Raw genomic sequence first — 14245 nt, forward strand, 5'->3', positions numbered from 1 at the left:
AAGTGACAGCTGCTGCTTTCTCACTTCATCCAGATCTATGTGATACGTCCAAAGGTGGGCAGAAGGAGGCGGCCGCTGATTGGCCCCAGGGATTGCTTGACAAATATCATGCGAGCCCTGGGAGAGGCCATGCCGAACCATTGGAATGGTCCCTGCACTGGAGGTGAGTATGTGCTAATATTTTATAAGGGGAAAAACATAGTGATGGAGAAAGGGTTCTTCAAGTAGTGGATAACTTCTTTTAAAGGATCAAGAGAGACTGCTAGAATTGTAACCTCCACTAGGTGGCAGCAGAGACCCTGTCCTCTTTATTTTTTTTTTTTTTTTGCAAGTATTAATATTCAGTGCATGAGAAAATCCATTTTACTCTTGACTGGAAATGTTTCCTTCCTTTCTGCTTTTTTCTTTACAGCACATGCCCTTCATTTAGTATCTGTGAAAAGTGTGAGGCCCAGGGCTGTGACCATGACACCAATCACGTGTTTCTTAAAATGAGAAGGCCAGTTGAGCCCTGTGCAGAAGAGCAACATCCACCACCTCCTTTCTCTATGGATCAAGTCCGGTAAGGACCTTCACTTCCCATCTCTGACATTTTAGGTCTGCATCACCCTAAGAATTTTTTTTTTTTTCTCTGCAGGTTTCAGAAGCACATGCACAAAACATTCCATAAGGCTGAGAAACAACGTCTGCGAGCGGAGAAGCGACAGCGCAAAGCCGAGGTGAAAGAACTGGAGAAACAACTGAAGCTGCACCGTAGAGTCCATTGCTGGCCGTCCCTGGACTCTCCGCAGCCACCACCTGACAGCCCTCAGAGCAGCGCCCTTGTGTAAGAGCTGCACTCAGCATCATTTCCATAATACCGTACTGTATTAGTCTGCAACACAAAGCTATGTCCTGTCTGTACCTCTCCTATAACAACGTTGCAGGGTTGTCACTCTGCACAGTGCTCCTACTGAGGACAGTTTCTAACATGATTACTATGACCTGTCAGTTCAGTGGTTCACCTCTAACCTATTGGGACAGTTGTAATAAAAGCATTTACAGTGGCAGCCGGGACGCCCCTCATAAAACTCAGTGAGAAATGAGTGCTATGAAAGTTTCTATATACCCACACCACACCCAAGTTAAAGTGAATATGTCATCAAAACTGACTTAATGTTATTTTGGGTAATTCCCCCCCCCCCCCATATCAGTCCGTAATTAATCACCACATTTTTTATGTTGTCTAGGGATGGGCACATACTACCATGCTCTGGTGCTCGGTACTCGAGCAGGTCAGATGCTTGGACGGGCTCAAGTACCGAGTATAATGGAAGTCTATGGGGAAACTCAAGTATTTTTTTTTTATGCAAGAACTTTTTCATCTTTCTATCGATATAGTTGTTAGGCCACAAGCACACATTCAGTATTTGAGTTTTTTACCTCAGTATTTGTAGCCAAAACCAGGAGTGGGTAATAAATACAGAAGTGGTGACGTGTTTCTATTATACTTTTTCCTCTGATTGTCCCAATACTGTTTGTTTTTTGCTTTTTGTTTTTTCTTTTCTTTTCTTACAAACACTGACGTAAAAAAACATAAAATACTCAATGTGTGAATGTGGCTTTAAGGCCGCTTTACACGCTGCAGTATCGGTACCGATATCTCTAGCGTGCGTACCCGCCCCCATTGTTTGTGCGACACAGGCAAATCGCTGCCCGTGGCGCACAAAATCGCGCTGACCCGTCACACTACTTACCTGCCTAGCGACGTCGCTGTGACCAGCGAACCGCCTCCCTTCTAAGGGGGCGGTTCTTTCGGCGTCACAGTGGCGTCACTAAGCGACCGCCCAATAGAAGCAGAGGGGCGGAGATGAGCGGGACGTAACATCCCGCCCACCTTCCTTCCGCATTGCTCGCGGCCGCAGGTAAGGTGAGTTTCCTCGTTCCTGCGGTGTCACACATAGCGATGTGTGCTGCCTCAGGAACGACGAACTACATCGTCCAAGCATCAGCAACGATAATTGGGAAGAGGGGGGGCATGTCACCGATGAGCGATTTTGACCGTTTTTGCGACGATTCAAAATCGCTCATAGGTGTCACATGCAACGACATTGCTAAAGCGGCCGGATGTGCGTCACAAATGCCGAGACCCCATGACATCGCTTAAAGCGATGTCGTAGCGTGTAAAGCCACCTTTAGGGTTTGTTACTTGTGCCGTAAGCCAACGATTTTATTGATTTATGTTTTGATCTGCTGCTTTTTTTGGTTTGACGGTTGAAAAGGCACGGTTTTGTAGCTTTTTTTTTTCTGTTACACCATTTACTGATCAGGTGAATTGATTTTATAGTTTGAAAAATCACTTTTTTTTTTTTTTTTTTTTTTTTTTAAATGAGGAAAGGGAGGTGATTTAAAAAAATATATTTTCATTTTTTAAATTTTTTTTTTTTAACTTGTAGTTATTAGTCCCCTTTTGTCTTGTCTCCAGTGTTTATCTACATCAATACCACAGTATTGCTCTTATGAACACTAGCCACAGATGAAGCGTGAGAATATAACGAGGACTATTCACTAAATAACTCAGCATTCATCTGCTCGCAAAAATGCATGCTCAGACACTAATGCGGGCTTCACACGAGACTATCGTGCGATAGATCGTCGGGGTCACGGTTTTTGTGACGCACATCCGGCATCGCTTGCGACGTCGGGCTGTGTGACACATCCTAGCGACGCAGTATCGCTCACAAATCGTGAGTCGTGTACTCGTCGCTAGGTTTCATAAATTTTTTTTATGAAACATGGCGCCGGTTGTTCATCGTTCCCGTGGCAGCGCACACCGCTCCGTGTGTGACCACGGAAACGATGAACAGCAGCTTACCTGCGTCCCGCAGCACCCGCTGGCTATGCGGAAGGAAGGAGTTGGGCGGGAGGTTACGTCCCGCTCATCTCCACCCCTCCGCTTCTATTTGCCGGCGGCTGTGTGATGTCGCTGTGACACCGAACGTCCCTCCCCTTCAGGAAGTGGATGTTCGCCGCTCACAGCGACGTCGCTCAGCAGGTAAGTGCATGTGACGGCGCTTAAACGACTTTGTGCGACACGGGCAGCGATTTGCCTGTGACGCACAAACGACGGGGGTGGGTACGATCGATCGTGAAATCGCACAATAGATCGTACCTTGTAAAGCCCCCATAAGGGAGTCGGCATATAATGTACCAGTAAAGGGTTAAGACAGGAGTATGAAAAAGCCCCGGTTCCAGTGTGAAAAATGCAAGTTTACTAATTTTGATGACACGTTCCCTTTAATGCTCGAGGCTGATTTCCAAACTATTCTCTTATTAGGCCATGTATGAAGAATGTGTGATCTATGAATAATGCATGTACCTTTTTCTTTCATGTAACTTGCAGCACAACATGTGCCTCCTCTTATAATATTCACATCAAACTATTAAAGGCAATGTTTTGTATGGCCATCAAGGTAGCTCAGGGCCCAGGGTGCTCAAAATCCCAAGGATGAGGTCCTATCGGTCAGATCAGAGAGCTGCTCTAGGTGGTATGCACTTTTGCACACGTCAGTGTAATGCACAGACAGACTAGAACTGTCAGGACAGAAAGCTGCCTTTTACTCACTGAGACATCACATTTTATGACACTCCCTTGATATGAAGATGTTTAATTCTCTCCAACTGTGTAGAATTCCTATGGAGCCATGCTCCCAGTTCATCCCCACGTTCAGTGCCGTGTTTGTGGATGAGAACCTCCCTGATGGCACACACCTGCAGCCCGGGACCAGGTTCATCAAACACTGGAGGATGAAGAACACTGGGAACGTGAAGTGGAACTTGGACACTAAGGTAAGACGTACAAAACCTCATCGCCAAAACTCAACCTCATGGTAGAACTTCTGAACATCTTTGCAAATAATTTTTGGAAGGGTAACAGGAAAATTATGGCACCTAGATGAACACAGCGGTGTGTACTTGTTGATCACACCTGCATTGGGAATTAAAGGGGTATGACCATCTCAAAGATCCTATCCCAATATGTAGTAGGTGTAATAATATTAGCAAAAACCTCCAATTAGAAATATAGTGTAGTTCTCCTGATTAGCTGTATCATTTACCTCATGTACAGTGCATTGCAGTAGGTTGATATCCATGGTTATGACCACAATCAACCAACTGTCACTATATGAGTGGCCATAACAATGGATGCCTAAGCTGCAAGCCCTGTACATGAGGTAGGAGACATGGCTATATCAGGAGAACTATACTACATTTCTAATTGGAGGTATTTGCTAATATTATTAGTATTTATTTTATTATTACCACATACTATCCTAATATCTTGGAGATGGGAATACCTGTAATGGTTGCTTGTGTAAGCTATAGTGGACCCACTGGGCCGCAGCATCAGCTCACCTGAGGGGCATGACTAAGTGACTACCCTGTCTTCACTTGAGCTTTGATGGTGAGGGTAGCCTCGTGCTTTAAAGTATCCACCAGGTGCCACGGTACTGCGATAGCTGACCCCAGGGGTAGGGAATACAGTTATAGGTATATTCTCTGGTGCCGATAGGTGCAGCCGAGACAACTGATGCAGACTGGACAGCTGGGACTGGCAGGGATGTAGGATACTGCAGTTGTAACTGGTACAGATGGGACGGCAGGTACTGATGGGTGCAGCAGGTTTGGCTAGTGCAGCAGGCACAGATGGTACAGTGGATATAGCAGGTACAGCGGGCACGGCTGGTACAGATGGGTACCGCAGGTCCTAGGACACAGATGCATATTAGCAACCACAGCTAAAGGTACAGAACACTGCAATAGGACCTGAACAACAAGCAACGCGTCTCTAAGGATAGACCATTGTCCAGGCACCTCCTTAAGGGGAAGGATGCCTTAAATGCCATAGGCTGAGAGACACTTCCAGGTTAGGCTATGCTGGCCCTTTTAAGAATAGGTGCACGCGTTCCCTAAGGTCACTCCCAGAAGACCTGCGTGGCATAGGCAGGGTCCCTGAAGCCACAACTAGGTGTCTGGCAGAATAACTGTGCCTGCGCCGCCGTCGGGGGGGGAAGCCGGTAACGTTGTTACAATACTCCTTTTATATGAACCTGTCAGGTGCAATATGCACTCAGAACCATGAACAGTTCTGCGTGCATATTGTTCATCCCTGCCTAACTCCCTGAATACATTTAAGAGCGTGGTCACAGCGAACACAGGTACGCGCGACACCGCTCGTGATGCTGCATGGAATAGTATGTTAGTACATCCCTGTGGGTGTGCTAACATACTATTCAATGTAGCGTCACAAGCGGTGAACTGGGACAAAGTTTTCATATGATGGACACAAAATGCGTCTGATTAGCCGCATTGACTACAGTCGGGACTTTTTAACAAAATACTGTGTTTTTCCAAAAATAAGACACTCTTATACTTTTTTTTTTTTTTTTTTTTTTTTTTTTTTTTGTCCCCCAAAAAGCACTAGGGCTTATTTTTGGGGGAGGGCTTATTTTTGGAAAAACACGGTATGTGGCCGCTTGCTATACTATTTTCCATTGTCATAATCCGCAGCAGATGTGCAGACAGCCTCTAGTTTTTCATCCCCTTAGGTTTCTAGTTAATGTTTATAGGTGGATAGATTCTCAAAATGTGACTTTCTTTTTAAATGTTCTCATAGAAGGGGTTCACCATTCTAGACATATTATATATTACACCTCAGTATACTATTTTAGTAAGGTAAATCTAACATACTGATGATTTCATATGTTTTAACAGCTAAAATTCATGTGGGGAAACTTGACGTTATCATCCTCATCCCGAAAAGAGGCTCCAGTTCCTTCTTTGCTTCCTGGTCAAATGGGCGTCTTGTCTGTGGAATTTGTGGCTCCAGCACTGGAGGGAACGTACACGTCTCACTGGCGCCTGGCACATAAAGGGGAGCAGTTTGGACCGCGGATTTGGTGCAGTATCATTGTGGATTCCCTCCCCTGTGCTGAGAACCTTGAAGATCTGGAAAAAGAGATGTCTTCCATTAAGCTAAGCAGCCACATGGACAAGGAGGAGGCAAGTGTCAGGCAGTAGTCCACAAGCATGTAGAGGGCTTTATTACACCTGATCACTGCTTTAGTTTGTTTTTTTTTTACTCTACTGCTTTAACCCTATGTATTCTTTGTAACATGCAGGAAGGCTGCAGTGTTCATGTTACACAGCAGGTTCGAGGAGGCACAGATAAAGTGATGTTGTCCAGTCACCTGGGGAGTGCACACAGTGACGGGGAAGTGTATATCCCATCTGTAAACCTCCTCACTGCCCAAGTAAGCATATCACTGCTATGGACCTACTGCAGATCATGTCTGTTACTGCCTTACAGTCTCATTTTCGGGTATTGCTGCTAACAATTCGGTGTCTTTCACTGCACTCTATGGGAGCTTTGAAGCAGAGCAGGGTCTTCTGTTTGCAGATTTCACATTGCTGTATATTACCTCTTAGATCATTTGTACTCTTCTTTTGTATTTAGGACCTGCTGTCATTTGAGCTGTTGGATATAAACATCGTGCAGGAGCTGGAACGTGTTCCTCACACTACACCCGTTGGTGAGTTTCTCCACTGATATTGTAACATAGGAGATATCAAGATGCTTATATTGCTGTTAAATGTGGTATAACAAATGTTTTAAAGGGAACCAACCAGCAGGTTTTTCATATATAAAATAAAGTCAGTGCTATACTGGCGCTAGGATGCTGAATGTAACCATACCTTTTGTTCCAAGATTGGATGTTTTATTTCAAAAAAATATGTGCAATTTAAAGTTCCAGCAATGCACTGCTATTTTATTCACAGGTGCAACAGGAAGGGAATATGTGGGTCGGGTCAGTTAGAGGGGCAATATTGTTGCAATAAAGCAGAGCTGTGAGACATGCAGCAAATGTGTCTGTAAGAAGACAAAGTTCAGTTGTACTGTGCTATGTCTCACACTGGTAATGCCCCCTTCTTATTAAAAATGAGCTCTGGAACAGCCCATACCTTGAAACAGCTCATTTACATATAAGTAAAACATGGATTTCTTTAGAATAAGCTATCAGATTGCGGATATCAAATTATCATTTCTTCGGCGCTCCATTGGGAGACCCAGACGATTGGGTGTATAGCTACTGCCTCCGGAGGCCACACAAAGCATTACACTAAAAAGTGTAAGGCCCCTCCCCTTCTGGCTATACACCCCCCGTGGGATCACGGCTGCTCAGTTTTCAAGCTTTGTGCGAAGGAGGTCAGACATCCACGCATAGCTCCACTGTTTAGTCAGCAGTAGCTGCTGACTTTTTCGGATGGAAGAAAAGAGGGCCCATACTAAAGGGCCCCCAGCATGCTCCCTTCTCACCCCACTTTTGTCGGGTGTTTGTTAAGGTTGAGGTACCCATTGCGGGTACGGAGGCTGGAGCCCACATGCTGTTTTCCTTCTCCATCCCCCTGAGGGGCTCTGGTGAAGTGGGATCTTACCGGCCTCCAGACTCTGAGGCCGGGCTCCATCCACAGACCCGGAGATCCTGCTGGATACGGAGCTGGGTACCATCAGGGACAAGGCCCTGCAACATTCAGGTACTCTGTGTCCCCGTGCAGCAGGCACAGACACACTCCAGCGTTGCTGGGTGTTCTAGTGCGCCGGGGACAGTAGCGCTGTGCGCCTGGGTTTTACTCACTGCAGCTTAGCTGAGTGAGTTTATGTGGGGAACTACCGCGCCGGCCGCCATGGAGGCAGCGGCGCGGCTGAGACTTGTGGTGCGCCGGGGACTTCGCGCCGACCGTGCTTTTACGACGGCAGCGCTGATTAATCTAGTCCCCGGCTTCTGCGGCCTAGTTACGTTCGTTCCCGCCCCCAGCCCTGTCAGTCAGGGCAGGGGAGAGACGCTGTACAGTAGTCAGCGCCGAGGGCTGGAGTCTTATTTACATACTCCAGCCCTCTCACTTGGCACAGTGGGACGCCAGTTCCCGCTCTTTGTCTGCAGCACGCCCACGGCCCGCCCCTCTTCACAGGACGCCGGCAGCCATTCCTGCACGCAGTCTGAGCTGGAGAACGGACATAGCCCTGGGAGACCCAGACAGGGGATTCTGGCGACCACACAACCGCTATTAAGCGGGTGGTAAGCAGCACATAAGTGCTGACCCCACTAGTGCCACAGTGTTGTTTTGTGTACTTTTATTTGTACATATATATATATATATATATTGCACTGTACGGTCGCTTCTTGGCTTATACCCCTATATTGCTCTGAGGAGACAACAGCATGTCATCCGCAAAAAGCAAGGGTGCCAAGGCACGGGCTTTATATACTGCCTGTACCGCGTGTGGGGCTGATCTACCGGCAGGTTCCACTGACCCCCATTGTGTGCAATGTTCGGTCCCTGTGCCACTTCGTCAGCCGGAGTCTGTGTTAGTAGTGGCCCAGGCAGAGACGCCTGTGAACCCTGCCCCGGTGACGGGGACAGAGTTTGCAGTTTTTGCTGATAAGATGTCTGTGACTATGACAAAAATTCTAGAAACCTTGCAGTCCAGGCCGGTCACTCAGACCATGGGTACTGCTGATTCCATGTTTCCCGGTCCCCCTCAGTTGGAACTAATACGTGCTCCAGGGGGTCCCAGGCATCACAGGCTGAAGGCTCTGACTCGGACGACAGTCCCAGGCAGCCTAAGCGAGCTCGCTGGGAGAGACACTCGGCGTCATCACGCTGGTCAGGGTCTCAGCGAGAGGATTCTCTGTATGATGAGACAGAGCTAGGTGATCAGGAGTCTAATCCTGAGACTGCTCTCAACCTGGATACCCCTGATGGTGACGCCATGGTGAATGATCTTATAGCGGCCATCAATAGACTGCTGGATATTTCTCCTCCAGCGGAGGAGGCAGCAGCACAGCAGGAGAAATTCCATTTTCGGTATCCCAAACGTAAATTGAGCTCTTTTCTGGACCACGCGGACTTCAGAGAAGCAGTCCAGAAACACCATGCTGCTCCAGATAAGCGTTTCTCCAAACGTCTTAAGGATACCCGTTATCCCTTTCCCCCTGACGTGGTCAAACGCTGGACCCAGTGTCCAAAGGTGGACCCCCCAATCTCCAGGCTTGCGGCTAGATCCATAGTTGCAGTGGAAGATGGGGCTTCTCTTAAAGATGCCAATGACAGACAGATGGACCTTTGGTTGAAATCTGTCTATGAAGCTATCGGTGCGTCGTTTGCTCCAGCATTCGCAGCCGTGTGGGCACTCCAAGCTATTTCAGCTGGTCTAGCACAGGTGGACTCGATCATACGTCCATCAGTGCCGCAAGTGGCGTCCTTGACCTCGCAAATGTCTGCGTTTGCGACTTACGCTATCAATGCGGTCTTGGACTCTACCAGCCGTACGTCAATGGCGTCCGCCAACTCGGTGGTTTTACGCAGAGCCTTATGGTTAAAAGAATGGAAAGCAGATTCTGCTTCCAAAAAATGCTTAACCAGTTTGCCATTATCTCAAGACAGGCTGTTTGGTGAGCAATTGGCGGAAATCATTAAACAGTCCAAGGGTAAGGACTCTTCCTTACCCCAGCCCAGATCAAACAAACCTCAGCAGTGGAAGGGACAGTCGAGGTTTCGGTCCTTTCGAGGTTCGGGCAGGACCCAATTCTCCTCGTCCAAAAGGACTCAGAAGGAGCAGAGGAGCTCAGATTCCTGGCGGACTCACTCACGTCCAAAGAAAGCAGCCGGAGGAACCGCTTCCAAGCCGGCTGCCTCATGACTTTCGGCCTCCTCTCTCCGCATCCTCGGTCGGTGGCAGGCTCTCCCGCTTTTGCGGCATTTGGCTGCCACAGGTCAAAGACCGGTGGGTAACAGACATTTTGTCTCACAGGTACCGGATAGAGTTCAGTTCTCGTCCTCCGCCTCGGTTCTTCAGAACTTCCCCACATCCCGACCGAGCCGATGCTCTTCTGCAAGCGGTGTGCTCTCTAAGGGCAGAGGGAGTGGTAATCCCTGTTCTTCTGGAAAGAGGTCAGGGTTTTTACTCCAATCTATTTGTGGTGCCAAAAAAGGACGGCTCTTTCCGTCCTGTTCTGGACCTAAAACTGCTCAACAAGCACGTGAAAACCAGGCGGTTCCGGATGGAATCCCTCCGCTCCGTCATTGCCTCGATGTCTCAAGGAGATTTCCTAGCATCAATAGACATCAAAGATGCTTATCTCCACGTGCCGATTGCCCCAGAGCACCAGCGTTTTCTACGCTTCGTTATAGGAGACGAACACCTTCAGTTCGTAGCCCTGCCATTTGGTCTGGCGACAGCCCCACGGGTTTTCACCAAGGTCATGGCAGCAGTGGTAGCAGTCTTGCACTCTCAGGGACACTCGGTGATCCCTTACTTGGACGATCTACTTGTCAAGGCACCCTCTCAAGAGGCATGCCAACACAGCCTGAACGTTGCGCTGGAGACTCTCCAGACTTTCGGGTGGATCATCAATTTTTCCAAGTCCAATCTGTCACCGACCCAATCACTAACATATCTTGGCATGGAGTTTCATACTCTCTCAGCGATAGTGAAGCTTCCGCTGGAGAAACAGCGTTCACTACAGACAGGGGTGCACTCTCTCCTTCAGGGCCAGTCGCATCCCTTAAGACGCCTCATGCACTTCCTGGGGAAGATGGTGGCAGCAATGGAGGCAGTTCCGTTTGCCCAGTTTCATCTGCGCCCACTTCAATGGGACATTCTCCGCCAATGGGACGGGAAGTCGACGTCCTTGGACAGGAAAGTCTCCCTTTCCCAGACGGCCAAGGACTCTCTTCAATGGTGGCTTCTTCCCACCTCATTATCACGGGGAAGGTCCTTCCTACCCCCATCCTGGGCGGTGGTCACGACAGACGCGAGTCTGTCAGGGTGGGGAGCAGTTTTTCTCCACCACAGGGCTCAGGGTGCGTGGACTCAGCAGGAGTCCACCCTTCAGATCAATGTTCTGGAAATCAGGGCAGTGTATCTTGCCCTACAAGCCTTTCAGCAGTGGCTGGAAGGAAAGCAGATCCGAATTCAGTCGGACAACTCCACAGCGGTGGCATACATCAACCACCAAGGCGGGACACGCAGTCGGCAAGCCTTCCAGGAAGTCCGGCGGATTCTGAAGTGGGTGGAAGCCACGGCCTCCACCATATCCGCAGTTCACATTCCCGGCGTAGAAAACTGGGAAGCGGACTTCCTCAGTCGCCAGGGTATGGACGCAGGGGAATGGTCCCTTCACCCGGACGTGTTTCAGGAAATCTGTCGCCGCTGGGGAAGGCCGGACGTCGATCTAATGGCGTCCCGGCACAACAACAAGGTCCCAACTTTCATGGCACGGTCTCGCGATCACAGAGCTCTGGCGGCAGACGCCTTAGTGCAAGATTGGTCGCAGTTTCAACTGCCCTATGTGTTTCCCCCTCTGGCACTCTTGCCCAGAGTGCTACGCAAGATCAGGTCCGATTGCCGCCGCGCTCTGCTCGTCGCCCCAGACTGGCCGAGAAGGTCGTGGTATCCGGATCTGTGGCATCTCACGGTCGGCCAACCGTGGGCGCTACCAGACCGGCCAGACTTACTGTCACAAGGGCCGTTTTTCCATCTGAATTCTGCGGCCCTGAACCTGACTGTGTGGCCATTGAGTCCTGGATACTAGCATCTTCAGGATTATCTCAAGAGGTCGTGGCCACCATGAGACAGGCTAGGAAGCCCACGTCTGCTAAGATCTACCACAGAACGTGGAAGATTTTCTTATCCTGGTGCTCGGCACAGGGAGTGTCCCCCTGGCCATTTGCATTGCCTACTTTTCTTTCCTTCCTGCAATCTGGTTTGGAAAAAGGCTTATCGCTCGGCTCCCTTAAAGGGCAAGTCTCAGCGCTCTCTGTATTTTTTCAAAAGCGCCTAGCACGACTTTCTCAGGTACGCACGTTCCTGCAGGGGGTTTGTCACATCGTCCCTCCGTACAAACGGCCGTTAGATCCATGGGATCTGAACAGGGTACTAGTTACTCTCCAGAAGCCGCCCTTCGAGCCTCTGAAAGATGTTTCACTTTCCCGGCTCTCACAGAAAGTGGCCTTTCTGGTAGCGGTCACGTCTCTTCGGAGGGTATCCGAGCTGGCAGCGCTGTCATCCAAAGCTCCCTTCCTGGTTTTTCACCAGGACAAGGTAGTGCTGCGCCCGATTCAGGAGTTTCTCCCTAAGGTGGTATCCTCTTTCCATATCAATCAGGATATCTCCTTGCCTTCCTTTTGTCCTCATCCAGTTCATAGGTATGAAAAGGATTTGCATTTGTTGGATCTCGTGAGAGCACTCAGAATCTACATTTCCCGCACGGCGCCCCTGCGCCGCTCGGATGCACTCTTTGTCCTTGTCGCTGGTAAGCGCAAAGGATCGCAGGCTTCCAAATCCACCCTGGCTCGATGGATCAAGGAACCAATTCTTGAAGCCTACCGTTCTGCCGGGCTTCCGGTTCCATCAGGGCTGAAGGCCCATTCTACCAGAGCCGTGGGTGCGTCCTGGGCATTACGACACCAGGCTACGGCTCAACAGGTGTGCCAGGCAGCTACCTGGTCGAGTCTGCACACTTTCACCAAACATTATCAGGTGCATACCTACGCTTCGGCGGACGCCAGCCTAGGTAGAAGAGTCCTGCAGGCGGCGGTTGCCTCCTCGTAGGAGAGGGCTGTTTTGCAGCTCTCACTTGAGGTATTACTTTACCCACCCAGGGACTGCTTTTGGACGTCCCAATCGTCTGGGTCTCCCAATGGAGCGCCGAAGAAGAAGGGAATTTTGTTACCGTAAATTCCTTTTCTTCTAGCTCCAATTGGGAGACCCAGCACCCGCCCTGTTTCCTTCGGGATTTTTGTTTTTTTCGGGTACACATGTTGTTCATGTTGAACGGTTTCAGTTCTCCGATGTTACTTCGGATTGAATTTGTTTAAACCAGTTATTGGCTTTCCTCCTTCTTGCTTTAGCACTAAAACTGAGCAGCCGTGATCCCACGGGGGGTGTATAGCCAGAAGGGGAGGGGCCTTACACTTTTTAGTGTAATGCTTTGTGTGGCCTCCGGAGACAGTAGCTATACACCCAATCGTCTGGGTCTCCCAATTGGAGCTAGAAGAAAAGGAATTTACGGTAAGTAACAAAATTCCCTTCTTCATTCAGTTTCTTCTGATCTACAAGCCTGTCTAGACTGCTTAGGAGGGTTTCTTCTACTAACAGATTCCCTTTAAGATATTTTAATACAAAGTTAATAAATGTGATCACGAAATGGCATATCTTTCTTTCTAGATATGTCCCCATGTATGTCTCCTCTGCCACATGACGGCCCCTTAATTGAAAAGCCTTGTCTTGGACAAATTAAAGAAGAGAGTGAAGGAGCTGGATATAAGACCAGAGCTGGTGAGTCTATGATGAATATTGGTTATATTATGTGTAATACTAGGAATGTCCTAGTATTTAGGGTTTTTTTCTTCTTCTTGGATGTATCACCACATCACATCTTAATGTATGGAAGGATAGCTTAAATGTCCATTGTTAAGGGTAGTTTTACTGCTCCCATTTGGCATTTGATTTTTAGTTGTAATTATATCAAGTGTCTTAAAACAGGAAAAAGGGACAACGAGGATATGGAAGGTCCAACCGCTCAAGAGGAAACTGAAGAGGACATTAGTGGGACTCAGTTTGTGTGTGAAACTGTTATGAGGAGCCTGACCTTAGACGCTGCTCCAGACTACAACCCACCTCAGAAGAAGACCTCTGTCCACAGTGAGGAACACTTTCTTGACATTTTATATATTTATATATTTTTTTACTTGACACATAATTTAAGCCTTGCTGTTAGACAATTTTAGTGATTTGTGTCATTACATATACCGTGTTTCCCCGAAAGTAAGGCCCTGTCTTACATTAATTTTACCCCCAAAAGTCCCACCCTGCCTTACTTTCGGGGGAGGCCTTACATTGGGAAAAAAAAATAACAATTTCCCCCTCCCCCCTCCCCCCTGCAGCCTCCCCATTGTTTGAGAGTCCGGCATCCACCCCATCCTCCCCCCTGCAGCCTCCCCATTGTTTGAGAGTCCGGCATCCACCCCATCCTCCCCCCTGCAGCCTCCCCATTGTTTGAGAGTCCGGCATCCACCCCATCCTCCCCCCTGCAGCCTCCCCATTGTTTGAGAGTCCGGCATCCACCCCATCCTCCCCCCTACAGCCTCCCCATACAGTGGTTCTGCCCCCCACTCTGCCACCACACACACTGACACATAC

The 14245-nt window shown here is 48.8% G+C and overlaps 1 protein-coding gene across 1 annotated transcript in view; it reads left to right on the forward strand.

Annotated features, from left to right (window-relative positions):
• NBR1 (NBR1 autophagy cargo receptor) overlaps positions 1 to 14245 on the forward strand; it is a gene marked incomplete at its 5' end in the record, with an annotated part of 74574 nt that overhangs the window by 21886 nt on the left and 38443 nt on the right. Inside the window, 8 exons of the mRNA XM_075328498.1 lie at positions 413 to 562; positions 638 to 826; positions 3669 to 3828; positions 5755 to 6046; positions 6166 to 6293; positions 6497 to 6572; positions 13271 to 13381; positions 13589 to 13747. Coding sequence (XP_075184613.1) covers positions 413 to 562; positions 638 to 826; positions 3669 to 3828; positions 5755 to 6046; positions 6166 to 6293; positions 6497 to 6572; positions 13271 to 13381; positions 13589 to 13747 — 1265 coding nt within the window. The remainder of the gene's footprint in view (positions 1 to 412; positions 563 to 637; positions 827 to 3668; positions 3829 to 5754; positions 6047 to 6165; positions 6294 to 6496; positions 6573 to 13270; positions 13382 to 13588; positions 13748 to 14245) is intronic.

This window comes from Anomaloglossus baeobatrachus, chromosome 11 (assembly GCF_048569485.1).
Source record: "Anomaloglossus baeobatrachus isolate aAnoBae1 chromosome 11, aAnoBae1.hap1, whole genome shotgun sequence".
Classification (NCBI taxonomy): domain Eukaryota; kingdom Metazoa; phylum Chordata; class Amphibia; order Anura; family Aromobatidae; genus Anomaloglossus; species Anomaloglossus baeobatrachus.